Source organism: Thalassophryne amazonica, chromosome 1 (genome assembly GCF_902500255.1).
Source record: "Thalassophryne amazonica chromosome 1, fThaAma1.1, whole genome shotgun sequence".
NCBI classification, from domain to species: Eukaryota; Metazoa; Chordata; class Actinopteri; order Batrachoidiformes; family Batrachoididae; genus Thalassophryne; species Thalassophryne amazonica.
In genome coordinates this window covers 102,399,045-102,419,478 of record NC_047103.1, presented here as the reverse complement: position 1 = coordinate 102,419,478, position 20,434 = coordinate 102,399,045, and the positions used below count along the sequence as shown (strand labels likewise).

The following is a 20,434-nucleotide window of genomic DNA, read 5'->3' as shown; positions in this document are numbered from 1 at the left end:
TTGGTTTACATAATGACTTACTGAACCAATCAGTGTTTAGCAGAGGCACATTTTACCCAGAATCCTTTGCGATCTGTCTGTGTTTGCTACAAAACCTCAGAATTAGTGCATTATTCAACATTAAAAGATATATGCTATATTTTAACTTTGTACAAATGACAGAATTGGCATTAATGGAGTTATTCTATCGGTATTAATGTTATTTATAAATCAAAACCATATTTTCCAAGACCTCCGCCTGAGCATTGTGATTGGGTAGAGAGCTTGGTTTTGTGGTTATGCTCGGCTTGTGTCTGTGCTGGCAGCCTTGTTGTAAACAAGAGCTCCCAGTAGGGGGCAGGATGCTCAAAGACAGAAGTGTGGGCTCATTGTTTGGGTCTGTTGTAGCTTTTGATGCTACCAGAAGCGATTGTGGTGTTAAAACTCAAATTCAGTTTGTTCAAATGTACCAGAGACAATACTGTAATTTATCGGTTTTCTGTAACTTCCAATACATTTTTCGGTGGTTTATCATTTTATCTTTATCAAAGATAACTTTTCAGTTATCTGATTATCTGTTATCAAAGTTAATTTTTTGGTTATCTGTGCCCACCACTGGATTTACATTTACGCTACCTGGCTATACCTGCCCGCAGTAACAGGTGGGTATCCCAGTACCCGCCCACTGTGCATAAACTGATGACGTCACAGTGCGCAGCCCAAGAACTGTCTGTAGACGAAAAATGAAAAGGCGAGACGTTGGTGTTGGTCCCAATATGGATATTACAGATGATTTTTTCATGGATAGTCTGACAATGAACAGCAGCCAAAGCAATCAGCTTGATGAGGACGCCCTGGCGAATTTGGAGAGCAGCGTGGTACCAGCCAACACGACAAAAGTTAAAGTGAGCCAACTTTTTATGTATGCGTTTGCTGGGTGTTGTGTGTTCTGAAACGGCATTAAATACTGTTAATGTGATTCCACATGTTGTGTATCTCAGTAAGTGATAATAATGCAAATAGCATTTAGTTGTGCGGCATGCATTTTCTGAGTCCCTCCGCCCATGCCCATTCATCTAAAATGAGACGACTGGGCATGGGCGGAGGGACTCAGAAAATGCATACGGCCCCCCAAAAGCATTTTATTGTATTATTACCGCCATCAGCTGGACTGGAGTATAAGTCAGGAGGTTAACATCCACAAAATAAAATAAGAGAGAGAGAGAGAGAAAGAGAGAGAGAGAGAGAGAGAGAGAGAAATAGGTCGTAGACTTCTCCCCTGTGCAGTAGTCTGTATTCTTCAGATAGTCATAAAAGTAATTGAAGCAGATGAAATCTGTCTATCTAATGGACCAGCTTCTTAAAAAGTGCTCAGTGGTAATTAGTCATTTATAATCAAATTTGTGAATTAGGCATAAATAATATATATTGTTGTGACATTGATTACAGATCTTGAAGAAAGAATCGAATTTCTATGATATATATAGAAATAGCATGAACTGTTAGTAATTTGTCCCATATTCATAATGGCAGGTAATGAACATTTTACATATAGAAATACTGTGAACTATTACTAATTTGTTGCTTATTTATAATTGGAGGTCCTGTCGTGAATATTTCTACATTGTACGTAGCATAAGTATCTAGTTTCATTTAATTAAAATGTTGTTTTATGATACTGTCATTAAATATCTCTCAGTATATCTATAATTGCAATTTAATACATGTTATACATGTTGTCAGTGTCAGACAAGTCAGGAGAATAAATATCTTTTGTTGTATAAACATCACTTTTTTAATGAACTCATCAACCCCCGAAGAAAATTATTAAAATAATATTGCCCAATTGAATCTTCAATTTTGACAGTATTTCATCAAACAACTTCAATATTTTTCCATAGAGAAAAACGCTGCTCGGTCAAAGGCTTTGCCTTCATTATATTATTAGGTATGTTGCATATATGGAATTGCAGGAGTAATTTACTGTTTTTTGTTTATTTGTTTGTTACATTTGTATTTTGTTTTTCTATAGTATAGAACAAATCACAACATAAACATTCTTGAACAAAGCTCATTAAAAAGTGTGAATACTTACTCGTAAAGAGCAACAGGGTTTGTTTATAGCAGGGGGAGTTGTTTTCACGGGGCGGGGGTTAAATTGATTTCTCCGCCAATCAGCATGGTCAGTAATTTCCGGTCTACACTGTTTGGGCGGGGCGTGTCTGCTCTTTCAGCCAATCAGTGTCCTTTTCCCATCGAGCAGGGAGAAGTTGGCGGTCGGCTGACAGTCTGGTTTGTTGCTGCGATGGATGCCATAACGAGGTTTTTCTTTCTGCTCTTGTTTGGGACAAGGATACTGGCGAGTACCGGTGAGTCTACTGAAAGGATTAGGTTGTGTTGTGTGTTTTTTTTCAGTGGCTGTGTGGAGTTAGAGTGTTGGGTCTGGACAGTGGCGTTGGCTCTGCTCTTTGTTGAAGAAGCCTGAGGAAGCGGAGTGTTTGGAGCTAAGATGGCGCGGGTCGGCCGCCAGCCCGCTGCTGTATGTCTGAGGAATGTTTATTGTCCGGGTACAAACACAGCTGGCACATGAAACTGCTGTTGGTGTGAAGCGAGACGAGCGCTGTGGATCCGGGCTGAAGCTGCGGTTTTTGTCCCGGTATTGTGCTTTGTGACAAAGAGCCGTCCGAGGACTCGGGCTCGCTTTGGCAAACTGAAAGTTGGCAGCATCAGTGACTGTTTGTTTTTGTCACACTCGGGTTGTTCATTTACTCTGTAGCTGCAGCCTCTCTCCACTCCGCAGGTGTGGAGGAGCGTTCACATTTTTGATGCCCCCTGGCTGTATGTTTCTGTTCTCGGTTAAATTATGTTTCCTGCTGACACTTTGTTTTGGCACAGATGTGCTGTGACAGATAAACTCCTGCTCTGATCGTCGTGGTTTCGCCACTCATTCAAAACGCAGAACTTTTGTCGTTTTTGTGTCTGACAGAATACATGGTGGATGTTTATCAAATCAAATCAATTTTATTTATATAGCGCCAAATCACAACAACAGTTGCCCCAAGGCGCTTTATATTGTAAGGCAAAAGCCATACAATAATCACAGAAAAACCCCAACGGTCAAAACGACCCCCTATGAGCAAGTACTTGGCGACAGTGGGAAGGAAAAACTCCCTTTTAACAGGAAGAAACCTCCAGCAGAACCAGGCTCAGGAAGGGGCAGTCTTCTGCTGGGACTGGTTGGGGCTGAGGGAGAGAACCAGGAAAAAGACATGCTGTGGAAGACAGCAGAGATCAATCACTAATGATTAAATGCAGAGTGGTGCATACAGAGCAAAAAGAGAAACACTCAGTGCATCATGGGAAGCCCCCAGCAGTTTAAGTCTATAGCAGCATAAGTAAGGGATGGTTCAGGGTCACCTGATCCAGCCCTAACTATAACCTTTAGCAAAAAGGAAAGTTTTAAGCCTAATCTTAAAAGTAGAGAGGGTGTCTGTCTCCCTGATCCGAATTGGGAGCTGGTTCCACAGGAGAGGAGCCTGAAAGCTGAAGGCTCTGCCTCCCATTTTACTCTTACAAACCATAGGAACTACAAGTAAGCCTGCAGTCTGAGAGCGAAGCGCTCTATTGGGGTGATATGGTACTAAGAGGTCCTTAAGATAAGATGGGATCTGATTATTCAAAACCTTATAAGTAAGAAGAAGAATTTTAAATTCTATTGTAGAAATAACAGGAAGCCAATGAAGAGAGGCCAATATGGTTGAAATATGCTCTCTCCTTCTAGTCCCCGTCAGTACTCTAGCTGCAGCATTTTGAATTAACTGAAGGCTTTTCAGGGAACTTTTAGGACAACCTGATAATAATGAATTACAATAGTCCAGCCTAGAGGAAATAAATGCATGAATTAGTTTTTCAGCATCATTCTGAGACAAGACCTTTCTAATTTTAGAGATACTGCGCAAATGTAAAAAAGCAGTCCCACATATTTGCTTAATATGCGCATTGAAGGACATATCCTGATCAAAAATGACTCCAAGATTTCTCACAGTATTACTAGAGGTCAGGGTAATGCCATCCAGAGTAAGGATCTGGTTAGACACCATGTTTCTAAGATTTGTGGGGCCAAGTACAATAACTTCAGTTTTATCTGAATTTAAAAGCAGGAAATTAGAGGTCATCCATGTCTTTATGTCTGTAAGACATTCCTGCAGTTTAACTAATTGGTGTGTGTCCTCTGGCTTCATGGATAGATAAAGCTGGATATCGTCTGCGTAACAATGAAAATTTAAGCAATGCTTTCTAATAATACTGCCCAAGGGAAGCATGTATAAAGTGAATAAAATTGGTCCTAGCACAGAACCTTGTGAAACTCCATAATTAACCTTAGTCTGTGAAGAAGACTCCCCATTTACATGAACAAATTCTAATCTATTAGACAAATATGATTCAAACCACCGCAGCGCAGTGCCTTTAATACCTATGGCATGCTCTAATCTCTGTAATAAAATTTTATGGTCAACAGTATCAAAAGCAAATAAATAAATTTGCTTTTTAAAAATGTAAAACAGTAAATAAAATCAGTTACTAACAGGGACTTAGAAGAGAGAGACCTAATGTTTAATAGACCACATTTAACTGTTTTAGTCTGTGGTGCAGTTGAAGGTGCTATATTATTTTTTCTTTTTGAATTTTTATGCTTAAATAGACTTTTACTGGTTGTTGGTGGTCTGGGAGCAGGCACCGTCTCTACGGGGATGGGGTATTGGGGGATGGCAGGGGGAGAGAAGCTGCAGAGCGGTGTGTAAGACTACAACTCTGCTTCCTGGTCCCAACCGTGGGTAGTCACGGTTTGGAGGGTTTAATAAAATTGGCCAGATTTCTAGAAATGAGAGCTGCTCCATCCAAAGTAGGATGGATGCCGTCTCTCCTAACAAGACCAGGTTTTCCCCAGAAGCTTTGCCAACATGTTTAATGCATTTTGTAACATGTTTATAACATGTTTAATGCATCATAAATTGTTCAGTGGAGCTGATTAATTTCATAATTTAAAATCCTTTTCAGCCCAGGCAAAATTTTATTTATATATATATATATATATATATATATACGAGGTCTATTAGAAAAGTATCCGACCTTATTATTTTTTTCAAAAACCATATGGATTTGAATCACGTATGATTACATCAGACATGCTTGAACCCTCGTGGGCATGCGAGAGTTTTTTTCACGCCTGTCGGTTGCGTCATTCGCCTGTGGGCAGGCTTTGAGTGAGGAGTGGCCCACCCTCTCGTCTATTTTTTTCATTGTTTAGGAATGGCTCAGAGACTGCTGCTTTGTTTGATCAAAATTTTTTCAAAACTGTAAGGCACAACTGAGTGGACACCATTCGATAAATTCAGCTGGTTTTCGGTAAAAATTTTAACGGCTGATGAGAAATTTTGGTCTGGTAGTGTCGCCGTAAGGACGGCCCACGGCACCTGATGGCGATCTGCGCTTTGAGGCGGCAGCGTCTCGCCGTTTCAAGTTGAAAACTTCCACATTTCAGGCTCTGTTGACCCAGTAAGTCGTCAGAGAACTTTCAGAAGAAGTCGGCATGAGGAGTTTATTTGGACATTCCATTGTTAACGGACATTTTGTAATGAAAGAACGTGCGGGCAGAGTCGCATGTCGGGCCGGACCCGACCGCGGGGGGTCGCGACAGGAAAAACACCTCCGTTGGAAGCCTTAACGGGCAAGTTGGAACATGCCCAAGCTGTTAAACAATTTCTCAGTTACTCACTTGTTGAAAGCCATCAAAAGCCGCCTGAATTTTACAAATGGTTTTCAACACGGAGGTGTTTTTCCTGTCGCGGCGCACACAGATTTGCCGAGTCATCACGGAAACGACTCGGCGAATTTGCGCGCACGTCTTTCATTACAAAATGTCCTTAAACAGTGGAATGTCTGCATAAAGCCTCATGTCGGCCTCTTCTGAATCTTCTCTGTTCTCTCACGACGTCCTGGGTGAATTAAGCCTTAAATTAGGATGTTTTCAGGTCGAAACAGGCCGACGACGGCACCTGGAAGCGCTGCACGACGTCCCGCCCCGTGGGAAGTCCTTACACCGACAGAAACATCCCATAATCTTAAACTTTTCACCGAAAACCAGCTTAATTTCTCGAATAGTGTCCACTCGGATATTCCTCACAGGTCCAGAAAAATTTTTGATAAAGCAACGCGTGCCGTCTCGAGCAGCGTGTGAAACAAAGGAATTCAGCCGAGAGGGCAGGACCACATCTCACTCAAGGCCTGCCCACAGGGAAATGACGTCACCGACACGCGTGAAAAAACTCACGCATGCGCACGAGGGTTCAAGCATGATTGGTGTAATCGCACGTCATTCAAACCCATATAGTTAAAAAAAATAAAAGGGTCGGTTTATTATCTAATAGACCTCGTGTGTGTGTGTGTGCGTACAACCCCTGGCAAAAATTATGGAATCACCGGCCTCGGAGGATGTTCATTCAGTTTAATTTTGTAGAAAAAAAGCAGATCACAGACATGACGCAAAACTAAAGTCATTTCAAATGGCAACTTTCTGGCTTTAAGAAACACTATAAGAAATCGAGAAAAAAAAGATTGTGGCAGTCAGTAACGGTTACTTTTTTAGACCAAGCAGAGGAAAAAAATATGGACTCACTCAATTCTGAGGAATAAATTATGGAATCACCCTGTAAATTTTTATCCCCAAAACTAACACCTGCATCAAATCACATCTGCTTGTTAGTCTGCATCTAAAAAGGAGTGATCACACCTTGGAGAGCTGTTGCACCAAGTGGACTGACATGAATCATGGCTCCAACATGAGATATGTCAGTTGAAACAAAGGAGAAGATTATCACCCTCTTAAAAGAGGGTAAATCATCACGCAATGTTGCAAAAGATGTTGGTTGTTCACAGTCAGCTGTGTCTAAACTCTGGACCAAATACAAACATGGGAAGGTTGTTAAAGGCAAACATACTGGTAGACCAAGGAAGACATCAAAGCGTCAAGACAGAAAACTTAAAGCAATATGTCTCAAAAATCGAAAATGCACAACAAAACAAATGAGGAACGAATGGGAGGAAACTGGAGTCTACGTCTGTGACCGAACTGTAAGAAACCGCCTAAAGGAAATGGGATTTACATACAGAAAAGCTAAACAAAAGCCATCATTAACACCTAAACGGAAAAAAACAAGGTTACAATGGGCTAAAGAAAAGCAATCGTGGACTGTGGATGACTGGATGAAAGTCATATTCAGTGATGAATCTCGAATCTGCATTGGGCAAGGTGATGATGCTGGAACCTTTGTTTGGTGCCGTTCCAATGAGATTTATAAAGATGACTGCCTGAAGACAACATGTAAATTTCCACAGTCATTGATGATATGGGGCTGCATGTCATGTAAAGGCACTGGGGAGATGGCTGTCATTACATCATCAATAAATGCACAAGTTTACGTTGATATTTTGGACACTTTTCTGATGTTTAAGGATGATGAAATAATTTTTCAAGAAGATAATGCATCTTGCCATAGAGCAAAAACTGTGAAAACATTCCTTGCAAAAAGACACATAGGGTCAATTTCATGACATAGGGTTAATGTCAACGAGCAGATGTGATTTGATGCAGGTGTTAGTTTTGGGGATGGAAATTTACAGGGTGATTCCATAATTTATTCCTCAGAATTGAGTGAGTCCATATTTTTTTCCTCTGCTTGGTCTAAAAAAGTAACCGTTACTGACTGCCACAATCTTTTTTTTCTTGATTTCTTATAGTGTTTCTTAAAGCCAGAAAGTTGCCATTTGAAATGACTTTAGTTTTGTGTCATGTCTGTGATCTGCTTTTTTTCTACAAAATTAAACAACTGAATGAACATCCTCCGAGGCCGGTGATTCCATAATTTTTGCCAGGGGTTGTGTGTGTGTGTGTATGTATGTATGTATGTATGTGTATATATATATATATTTTTTAACACATTTTACAAACTTCATGTCTTGACAGTAGCAAGGCTCCCATTTTGACTTAAATGGGAATTAGTCGGTAATTCATGCAGATACAGTTTGTCCACAGTAGGTTCTATGAATGAATGATATGCGCACAACTGAAATATCGGTCTTATCAGACGGTTTCACCGTGCAGCAAAGTACAGAAGAGTTGGGAGGAATAGGATTTAACTTTTTTTTTTTTTTAACAGCTGGGCTGAAATGGTACGTCCCAACAAAATTCATGTAAACTACAGCGAGACATGCGAATATTCAGTGACAAAAACTATATTTCTGAATCTGTGCACAGTAGTAACTGCTGTAATGTTTGATGCAAACTATATAGCTCCATACATAGTTTTGTGAGCATATCTTACATTTTGAAAGGATAGCATTGTCTTTTTTTAAGCGTTCTTCACGGTGGAACCATTTAAGCCCATCTCATGTATTTCAATAGAGAATTTCTTGTAGTACAAGTTAGACATTTTTCTGTTCAAAAGTGTTTAAAAGTAACAGCTCACTGTGTGACTTTCAATTACTGATCTAACTGATCTACTTTACTAGATTAGATAAAATGTAAGTTTTTGAAAAGACATGTTTGTTATCTAATAAATATAGGATGATGCTATTTTCACCGTACATTGATAATAGCTTGGCTGGCTATTTTCACTGTATTGTTATCTCAGTATTATTAATTCAGACTATGATAATAATAGGCCACTTTCACAGTACAGTGATTTACAAGCCCACAATTTCATTTGTACTTGTATGTTTCTTGGTTCGCCATTCCTCTACAGTCTGTAATATTACTCTGATCAACAAAATCTCTCAACTTGGGCTGAAACGATTCATTGAGTAATTCGATTACAAAAAATGTTCAAGGCAAAGAATGCCTCGAGGCTTGTTTAAAGTTGTAGTACTTACTCCAGGCCTGTATGTGGCGCTGTAACGCGCCCACAAAAAGCACAGAAGAAGACCATAGCGCAATGTAGCAGGCGATGCTACAAGTTTGCAAAGCCACACACTGAATAAAATAAAGCCTTTTAAGAGAAAGGGTCCGCGCGGATCATCTGAAACTGACTTATTGCGCATCTTAAGTGAAACGGTGTGTTTGTATATATTTTAAAAACATGTTTTGCTCCACTAGCCATTCTCCACCTCCGCAGATGAAGCGAAAGGACACGCACTTTAAATGAGCCATGTTTAATGATTAAAAAAAAAGAAGCTTTAATTCAGATTTGGTAAGAGTTTTTATCAACAGGCAGCTTTTTTTTTTACTCAATCGATAAAATAATCAATAGACTATTCGATTCCAAAAGTATTCGATAGCTGCAGCCCTACTCTCAACTTGAAGTATCACACGTCCGCACGCTATCGCTCTAATGGTAGAAATGAGGTTGGTTTAAACTGGACCGGATACTACGTCACAGTTTCTGCCTGGCCTCTGATTGGCTGATACATACGGTGAAAATAGCCTGACACACTAGTATCACCGTACGGTGAAAATAGTCACTCCGATAAATATATTGCTGTTTATTTTTAATTGGATTGCCCAAAGTGCCTGAAATGAAACTGAATTAACAGATTCATTGTTCTGTGTTGTGTACTGCACTGTTTGCCATGTATGTCATTTGTTCAGATGACAGTCTTGTTCAAAAGTGATTTTTTTTTTTTTTTTAATAAAACATTTCATTTCAAATGACATTTCACTGTCACTTATAAAATATATTGCCTTAATTATATTTTTATGCATTAATTATTGCATTAAACAAGTTTTTATTTTATCAATAAATGATGTTATGGGCTTATTTAGAACACACATGGAAACCTGTTCCAGAGTTTTGACTTTTTCCCTAAAATTTCTTAATTTCGTTTTTTGAATTGTACATCAACTAATTACTAAATATTCAAATGAGAGGTAAATCTTGGCCTTTAACAAATTATGTCACTTACAAATTATGTCAATATATAGAAAAAAATAGCGAAACTTAGATTTTAGTGGGCTTAATGGGTACACTTACCCTAAAAGTTCCGTGCCCGTCTCCATGTTGGTTGGTTTATCTGCCAATTCTTTTCTTTTCCGGTGTCAGGTCACTCCGGTTCCTGTGAGCACAGCAGCAGTCAGCGACAGACTTGCAAAACAAAAGCCTGTGAGCAGGAGACTCTTACAATAAAAAAAGAGCACTGTGTTACTTGCGATTTAAAAAAAAAAAAAAAAAAAAAAAAAAAAAAAAAAAATTGTCGACATTAATTAATTAATGTGATAATGACGCCTTAGAATCACCCTGGAAGCCCTAGAAAAAGCAAAACTGTTTTGGTTGGTTGTAGTTTATTGTTTGCAAAGTGGTGTCTTTTGATTTAAAATGGTGATTCGCTCTGCAGTTATTAATTCTGACTGGAATCTACGTGCACTTAGGCCCACAAAACAGAGGATATTGTTATTTCCTTTACCTAATGGACAACTTCAGTTCACGCAAAGGCTGGTGCTCATGCCAGAGAACCATAGCGTTTTGTGAGAGTCTTTTCACAAAAGTGTTTGCTCCTGCTCCTTTTTTTTTTGTGCTCTTTTTTTTGAGTGTGTAGTTTTTACTGCCTTGTGTACACGGTATAAAAACAATCCTCTGTGATTTATACTGCGGGAACAATGGAACACAGCAGGAATCATAAATTGGCGTCGGGTAACGTCTTGTGAGGATGTGGCTTCTAGTCACGCTGAGTACTAGGGCTGAATTGATTCATTGAGTAAATAGAATAATTGAGTAAATAGAATAATTTGATTACAAAACATGTTCGAGGCAAATTCTTTGCCTCGAGGCTTTGTTTAAAGCTCTAGTACATACGCCAGGCCTGTATGTGGTGCTGTAACGCTCCCACAAAAAACACAGAAGACCATAGCGCTAATCAATTTAGCAGGTGATGCTACAAGTTTGGAAAGCCACACGCTGAGTAAAATAAAGCCTTTTAAGAGAAAGGGTCTGCGCGGATTGTCTGAAACAGACTTATTGCGCATTTAAAGCGAAGCAGTGTGTTTGTATATATTAAAAAAAAAAACATGTTTTGCTCCACTGGCCGTTCTCCACCTCCGCAGATGAAGCGAAAGGATGCACACTTTAAATGAGTCATGTTTAATGATTTAAAAAAAAACCTTTAATTCAGATTTGGTAAGAGTTTTTATCAACAGGTAGCTTTTGTGGAAACGCTGCAATCCACAGCCGTTTTTCAAAGGCTGTGTTATTCGCCAAGTATCCACAGAAAACAAAGAATTTGACTTTGGTTTGAGCTACACTCTGTACGGCATGTATAAATATACACTAAACACTGAATAAATCACAGTAATAAAAAGTGCAAATGAAATATGCAATAAGAATGAAAAAAAGAATGCACTGTCCGCAGACTGAAGATTTCACAGACTGCCTGGGCTTATGGTTTGGCAAAGCTCTAAAACTCTTAATATGAAAAAATTAATAACCCAGTAAAACAGAGAGAGGGAACACCCTAAACTTAAAAATCTGCATGATGGCACAGCAACATTGTGCCACTGCTTTAGGGAGAGCCCTGCCCCTACTAATATTGTTTAAAAACACAAAGGTACTTTTTATCCGATTACTCGATTAATCGGTAAAATAATTGATAGAATATTCTATTCCAAAAATATTCGATAGCTGCAGCCCTACTGAGTACCGTCCTGTTGCTCTGACTTGCACTGAAACCACTTAATTCTGCGTCGAGCAGTGGACGTAAACAAAAATTAAACATGTTTAATTTTCGGCATCCGATTTGCTTTGCTGTCCTTTGCGCCCCTCGTGCTGTTGTGGCGCCGAGCTGCATTGTCTCGACACTGAGTTGATTCCACATGGCGTCGTCATAACACACGACACAACTGGGAGCAGCCCTGGTATGAAAGGGGCTGAAGCAACTCGAAGCAGGTCCGGTGTGGTTATGACAGAGTTTGAGGGAAGAGCGTTAGCAGTGGCAGACAGTTTTTTTTTTTTTTTTTTTTTCTTTCCTTCCACGTGCGCATGAACGAATCATCACAGCAACTCGCTCAGTGTGTGAGATTCATAAAACGTAGGGAAGACGAAGACAACACACTGGAAATGTTTTTTTTCCTTATTTATTCCTTTATTGGTTCATTCTGCTGGTGCTTATACTTGATAAAACTTGGATAAGGTTACTTGCACCAGTGCAAGTGCAGTATAAAATTACGTGCACCGCTCGAATAATACGTGCACAAACTAGCACATGCACGTACTATTTCGAGCCCTGAAAAACATGTTTCATTGTAACCTAACAGTTATATCTGCTAATAAATATTATTTAAACATCGGCCATGCCAAGCATGTGATCCACCTTTGATTTATCAGACCTCCAGGCAATACCCAACTGTCCACCCAAATTAGCAGTCAAAACATGTGCTTTGACATGTCTCATTTACAACAAAACTGACATTGCTTTACTAATAATCTTCAATGTCTTATATTTCTGTATTTACTAGTTGTTACAAAAAACACAGTAATAATGGATACATACCATTAGTTATGACGATTTTGCTTGATTTTGAAATTAAGAAAATTGAAAGGTCTGCCTTCAGTTCTTGGCCTTGAATTAAGAAACAGGAAGTACAGGTGCATTGTGGGTTTATTGTTTTAGCTTCTACAGTGCCACCTCTGGTTAATTAGTGGAATTATAACTACCGTATTTTCCGGACTATAAGTCACACCAGAGTATAAGTCGCACCAGCCACTTTATCCATTATAAAGAAAAATAAACCATAGATAAGTCGCACTGGAGTATAAGTCGCATGGACATACAAGTATGTTAACTTAACATGAAAGTTCAGATGATAATATTATATTATGATGATAATATCTGCACGTTGTTCGAGCACCCATGTGCGGACTCGTTCCTCTAGCTGTGGCCATCTAGCTTTTAGCCCGTGATTAGTTTTTTGTTTTTTTCATGGTGGTTAGAGTAACCTCCGCTTTCCTCCAGTTTCTCACTCACTCCAAACTCTCTCTTTGCTGCTCGATTACCATTTTCGGATGCATATTTCACCAGTCGCAACTTGTAATCTGCAGAGTATGCTTTTCTTTTTGGTGGCATTTTTTTCTGGCCTTCTCCGTTGTCTTGTTAAGTTATCAGTAATGTCGAAATTTAAATTTTTCTATGGTAGTCAGAAGTCGCAGGAACAGTCACACAAGCCTTGAGTGCCCTCTCGTGAGCTACATTTTACCTACGGATATGTTTGTATTTTGCGGACCACATTGCGAGCCGAACCATGCAGCACCTACCTGCACAGCTCATGACTGACCTGTGGTGTCGAAGCCAGCTCCTTCCAAGTGCAGATGCTAATCCTCCGTCGTCGCTCACCCATTGCTCCCACGCAGCTCTCAGCATCAACTCTGCTCACACTGATATCCAAGGGTTGAAGCTGTTTTGTTAGCCCTCCCAGAATAAGCACCGTGTTCGTCTGCTTCACACACTGTTTCACAATCATTGTCTGGGTGAAGTGAGGAATACGCATCCATTGTTCTGTTCTCTGATTGGTTATCGTGACCAGCGTAACCTATAGGACGGCTGCCATACTACAGTGCCCATGATGCATTGCATTTCCATTTCCGGTGGCCATTTTAAAACATAGAGCAACTCTGTCACGTAAAATTGTTTTATTACGGTAAATTAATTGAGAATCTAGCGGTATATTTTTCATTTATAAGTCGCACTGGAGTATAGGTCGCACCCCCTGCCAAAACATGTAAAAAAGTGCGACTTATAGTCCGGAAAATACGGTATTTGTCTTAAGAATAGCAGAGAGAATCAAAGAAATTGAGCATTCCACCACTCTCTGGGCATGTGACAGACGTTACATGACCCCTTTTACTGTGACGGATGTTTTTTGATCCCTTTGCCCACTGTACTTACCAAACTTGGGGCAAACTGCATATCATTGACTTTGCCCTATCTTCATCTTGGAGAATTGAAAAGCTTTTGTGAATATTCTATCTTATTCTCTTCCTATCAAATTAATTCACAATTTCTATGACGGACGTTACATTGACAGGCCAGTTACGGTCACCCCACCCTACCAGCCTGCAGCTTCGTCAGTATGGTTTAAGCTCCTTTCTGCTTAAGATTCATGTTTGAGACGTAACAAATTGACTGATACCACTCCAGTAGTACCCATAGTTACTGGTTTTATCCAGGGCTCAAAATTAGCTATTTGGGGCTGAGTTCAGTGAAAAATCTACACCATACGTTCTGAAGAAAAATTCATGCAGAAAAAGATTGAATTGTTTCTTGAAGTTAAAGGTATAATGATTAGACTAAGAGCCTTTACTTCATTTAAAACAGAGATTTATTTTTTGCTCATGTCCCTGTTTTCATGGAATTGCCCTGTCTGGCAATGTTTACTGAATAATACTGGTCTGCCCAACCAAGACTGTCCACTATTATCCCAATAACAAACCATGGGTAACGCGGGAAGTCAAAGCGGTCCTCAGCAGGAAGAACACCGCCTTCAGAAGGAGAGACATGGAGGCTATGAAAGCAGCATAGCGGCAGATGAAACACTGTGTGAGGGGAAGCAAAGGACAGCTACAGGAGAAAAGGTGGAACAGAAACTGAAAGAAAACAACATGGAGGAGGTCTGGGAAGGTGTGAAAACTTAACAGGCCATAACATAAAGACCAGAGTCATGGATTGGGGGGTAATGGAGAGGGTGAACAAACTTAATAACTTCTTCAACTGGTTCAACCAGTCCATGCTCCCCCAACCCTCTCCCTCACTCTGGCCATCTTGCCTTCCCTCAGCACATCTAACCTCAGATATCACAGTGGCAGCCCCCTCCTCCTCTCTCACCTCAACACAACCTCCTCCATACATCACTGTGGACTAGGTCAGAGGACAGCTGAGGAAGTTTCATCACAGGAATCACAAGTTGTGCCCCAAACTACTGAAGGCCTGCGCGACTGAACTGGCAGAACAGCTACAGCATATCTTCAACCTTAGCCTGCCGTTAGGGAGAGTGCCCACCCTCTGGAAGACTTCATGCGTCGTTCCAGTCCCAAAGAAGAACTAGCCCAGCGAGCTGAATGATTTCCGACCAGTGACACTCACTTCAGCTTTCATCATCTGATCCTTTGTTGAGCACTCTCTTCTTCACCTCTAAAGTCATCCTACAAACCACCATCCTATGCTGTCTAGCTGCACTCTCTCCTGCCACCACCTGACAGTCTCTAATTTCTTTTAGGTGGAATCTCCTACACAAAATGTAGTCCATATGGGTGCACCTTCCTCCATTGTTATGTCATCTTGTGCTCCTCCCTTCTCTTAAAGTAGGTGTTCACCACAGCTATTTCCTTCATCTCACAATGTACCAGTGGGGCATATGCACTGATGATATTAATCATCAGCCCTTCAATTTCCAACTTCACACTCATCACCCTGCCAGACACTCGCTTAACTTCCAACACACTCTTACCATACTCGCACACACCACAGTGGTGTGTGTGAGGATTACAGTTTATAATAAACCGCAGCGAAGCATGATAAACAGAATCCAGTAATTTCAATACTTGAATTGGGGCATTCATATAAATGAGGTCACCATAATCCAGAATGGGTAAAAATGTTGCATCTACAAGTTTCTTTTTTGCATTGAAGGAAAAACATAGCCCATTTCTGAAGTAAAAAATAATTTCCAGCCTCAGTTTCCTTACCGAATGTTCAACATGTCCTTTAAAGCTAAGATTGTCATCAGTTAGAATACCTAAATATTTAAAAGATTAACTCTTCGCTTTCTGTCCCTTGAAGAGTGACAATTGGAGGACTTATCTGCAAATTGCTCTTTGTTTTTGAAAATAGCATCAACTTGCTCTTATTTGCATTTAAAGAAAGATCCAGTTGTAGAAACATGTTTTAAACTATGTTAAAAGCATTTTGTAATGTAAAAACACTAGCACAGAGTTTTTGCAAAACTGTAGATAACCATGTCATCAACGTAAAAATGGTAATTGGTGCCCACAAGATCCTGGCCAACATTGTTCACATAGATAGTAAACAGATCCTTGGGGCACTCCTTTAGTTAATATTTGTTCTAATATTCTTTCATTATCTGATTTAACACATTGGGACCTGTCATTGAGATAATTGCGTGGCTTGGCGCCACAACGCGTCCTTCCATAGGGATTACATGGCAACCTGTTGCCACTGTCGCTTGCGTTGTGCCCGGTGTGAACACGGCATAATACATTTATTTTACATTTGAAAGGCTTCGTGTTTCTCAAATGTTCAAAGTTTGAGCAGCACAAAAACAGCAAGAAAGAAAAAGAGAGAGAGACGGAGGGAGAGAGACGGACAAGGAGAGAGACAGACAGACAGGTAGTGCTGTCTTTTTGTCTTTAAGTAAATAAAAATAAAAGTACTTAATACTTTCACCAAAACATCAGATGTAGGCTTTCATCAGATACACCTTCTGGCAAATTGTAGCTCAACTTTCAGGTCTCATTTACAATAATGATAATTAGGGATGATAATTAGGGATGTGAATCGTTCAACAATTCACGATTCGATTCCGATTCTTGGGGTGACGATTCGATTCAGAATCGATTTTTGATTCAAAGAGCTCTGAGAAATAGTTATATTACTTAAATGTTTATGTTTAAGAAAATGCAGCTTTCCAAGGTTAATCAAGTGATTCTACATGTAAATTTACTTATCTGCTTTGCTCGTTTGGAGTTGGCTGGCAGTTTAGCGAAGCGCTGGTCAGTAGTCGGCAGAGACCGCTCCTCCCCTCTTTTAGCTCCGGGTGATGACGTACCATGTGGGCTTGCGTATTTGAAGTGTTTCCGAAGTACTTGACTTTCATTTTACAGATTTTGCACACTGCAGAAGTCATGTCAAGCTCCTTCTTACGCAGCAAATAATAAAATCCAAAATGCGCCCAAACATTTGCCTTCAGCAAAGACGGTGCTGGCTGAATTAGCTCTTCGTCCGCCATGCTACGCTAAAGCCACTGAACTCTGCAGCTCGCGAGTGTTTGAAGCACGCTGGACCCCCCCCCCCCCTCGCGGGGATGCTGTACTACGGAAGCCGTTGCCTGACAAACAGTACACGCAGCGAGTAAGCAAGACAGTGTTTAAAAAAATGCTTTTTAAAAATCGATTCTTGGACATTTTGGATCGATTCAGAATCATAATAAATAAGAATCGTGATTCTGACGTGAATCGTTATTTTCCGACACCCCTATGTGTTACTGATGTAATCTTTGTGACTGTGGTCCCAGCTCTCTTCAGGTCATTGACCAGGCCCTCCTGTGTAGCTCTGAGCTTTCTCAGAATCATCCTTACCCCACAAAGTGAGATCTTGCATGGAATTCCACACCGAGGGAGATTGACAGTCATCTTGTGTTTCTTCCACTTTCTAATAAATAATCATAACAGTTGTTGTCTTCTACCAAGCTGCTTGCCTGTTGTCCTGTAGTCCATCTCAGCCTTGTGCAGGTCTACAATTTTGTCCCTGGTGTCCTTAAGGCGCTTTTCTACTTCACAAAAGTAGCACTACTCGGCTCGACTCTACTCGTTTTTTTTGCTTTTCCACTAGGGGTTGTACCTGGTACCGGGTGCTTTTTTTTAAATTTTTTTTAGTACCTGCTCAGGAGCGGCTCCAAGTGAGCCGAGCCGATACTAAAATGTGACGTCAACAGGCTGCTGGCCACTAATTGGTCAGAGAATGTTGTCACTGGATGAGTCATGAGCACGCCGTCCGAGACGAAAATCAAAACCCACCATTTTTAAATAGTCACAGCGGCGTTACAGCGACCGTCCTTTTCTTTCGTTTCACGGTGAGTTTTTTTTTTTTACTCGCACAAAACCACACCGTGGTCTGTGGATGAGTTGCGGACGTTTGTGTTTTGTGGCGGAGGAGAGAGGTGGATGAAGTGATCCGAAATGAGAAAATCTCAGTCTTTGGCCGCGCCCGGCTCACCGGACATTACAGCAACGCAGAGAACAGCTGAAAAAACTTAAAAGTGATTACAGGACCACTACGACCGGAGTAGGTCGGACCGTAAGGGCTGGAAACTGTTCGACCGCAGGAACACTGTTTACGGACACCGACCGGCGAGCAACGGGAGGCAGGATGACCGCAACTCGTCCACGGCTTTGTTGGAAGTGACAGATGGTAAGTGTTTTTGTGACTGTAGTCTGCTTGAAAGCACCGTTTAACAAACGAAGATTTTGAATCTAAACTTGTGTTAAAGTAACATCGGTGTCTCATGTATGTGGACACAGTGAGCTAGCTGATTGCTAACTAGTGAGCTAGCTAACTCCATGCTCCGCTTTAAAGTATTAACTTCTGACAGAAAAACACCTCAAGTCAGCATGACAACAAACAAGTACATTTGACTCATTTAGTGATATTACTGTGATGTGTTTTTTTTTTTTTTGACATGTCTCCATTTTGTGTTTTTGTTGAAGAATCCAGTTCCATAAGCGAGGGTTCGACCACCAGCTTCAACATCAGTATCAACGTCCAGCACCACACAATAACGTGTCATCACTGGTAAGAATAATGTCTCACATCACGTATCTTTCCCAAATACGAATATATACAGGGTGAACCCCCCCTCACCAAAAAACCCCCTAAATATTGTAATAAATCCCATAAAGGTCCAGCAAATTTTGCTGGACGTTCCCAAAGTTTGTTATCTTGGTCACTTTGCATAAAATGATGCTCCAAATGGTCTGATTTGTTGGAAGATAATTTTGAAAGAACATACTTTTTATGCAAAGTGACCAAGATAACTGAAACTCTGTGGAATGACCAGAGACTGAAGTTTTTTTTTTTTTTTTTTTTTAAACTTGCTTTCCCATTTCTACCTTCATTATTGTCCAGGCAAGAGAAAAAGAAGTCTGTTCCAGCAAGCGAATTTGTCCATCTTGAGTGATGTTGAGGCTGAAGCTGAACTGGGCCCAGTGTGATTGACACATCTGACTGATCCTTGAGGAAGCAATGGTGGTGGAAGCTGCATTTAATCAGGCATATCTTGGCGTGCTCAATGACCTTGTGCACATGATGCGTGACTGGGACATGTGACCTGCGCCCCCACCCCAGACTACAGACACATGAAACTTTTATATAGTTTGTATTGCTTTTTTTTTTTTTGTATTTGCTCTTTTTTGTTGCAGTAAACAATTTGACTCGTGTCTGTGTCATAATTTGTCATTTCTGGCTGAGTCAACAGTAAAAAACATTTTGTCATTGATGTTTTGGTGCAATGATGGTTCATTTCTAAGAATTTTTAATTTGGGTTTTTGCAACTCCAGAAGACACTGCACACTACACCTGGCTGAATCATTACACAGATGCTGGAATAAGCTTTTCTAATCTGAGATTTTTACCAAATGGTATTTAACATAAACAAAAAGGTTTAGTCACTTTAGTGATAGTACCATTACTTCAAGGAATTTTGAACAACCAGTTTTATTGTCTGTTTACTTCAATTTACATTTATGACCCCATTAAATGTAAAACTTATTTTACTACTGGATTATGCTGAAACAGCTTTTCAAACTGTTAGCCTTTAAATCAGTAAACCTTGGTAACTTTTACAAATCAAACTGATGTTACACAAAAGTGGTGAAACATAACATGATGATGATGACAAAGGTGTCCCATTCCATGGCATGAACCTTTGCAGCCGTGACTCTAAGAAAACCATCTGAAACACACACACAGCATACATATTTTAATTAGTGCTGTCAGGTTATTAAAAGAATAAAGTAATTGATTACAGGGTTTGTGATTAGTTAATCTAAATGAATCATTTAATTGCAGGTACGAGGTATCTTATAAAACTAACCCTTGTTTGAGACGCTGCTCGAGACGGCGCGCGTTGCTTTATCAAACTTTTTTCAGGACCTGTGAGGGATATCCGAGTGGACACTATTCGAGAAATTCAGCTGGTTTTCGGTGAAAAGTTTAACGGCTGATGAGAGATTATGGGGTGTTTCTGTTGCTTTAAGGACTTCCCACGGAGCGGGACGTCGCGCAGAGCTCCCAGGTGACGTCGTCTGGCTGTTTCGAGCTGAAATCATCCTAATTTAAGGCTCTGTGGACCCAGGAGGTCATGAGAGAACAGAAGATTCAGAAGAGGCCAGCATGAGGAGTTTATGCGGACATTCCACTGTTAAAGGTCATTTTGTAATGAAAGAACGTGTGCGCAAATTCGCCGAGTCGTTTCCGTGACGACGACGCAAATCTGTGCGCCGCGACAGGAAAAACACCTCCGTGTTGAAAACCATTTGTAAAATTCAGGCGGCTTTTGATGGCTTTCAACAAGTGAGTAACTGAGAAATTGTTTAACAGCTTGGGCATGTTCCAACTTGCCCGTTAAGTTTTCCAACGGAGGTGTTTTTCCTGTCGCGACCCCCCGCGGTCGGGTGCGGCCCGA

At 40.4% G+C, this 20,434-nt stretch overlaps 1 protein-coding gene across 1 annotated transcript in view; it reads left to right on the top strand.

Annotated features, from left to right (window-relative positions):
• Positions 1-2,224: 2,224 nt before the first annotated feature.
• tgfbr1b (transforming growth factor, beta receptor 1 b) overlaps positions 2,225-20,434 on the top strand; it is a 144,084-nt gene continuing 125,874 nt past the window's right edge. The window contains exon 1 of the mRNA XM_034173068.1: positions 2,225-2,348. Coding sequence (XP_034028959.1) covers positions 2,285-2,348 — 64 coding nt within the window. The 5' untranslated portion in view covers positions 2,225-2,284. The remainder of the gene's footprint in view (positions 2,349-20,434) is intronic.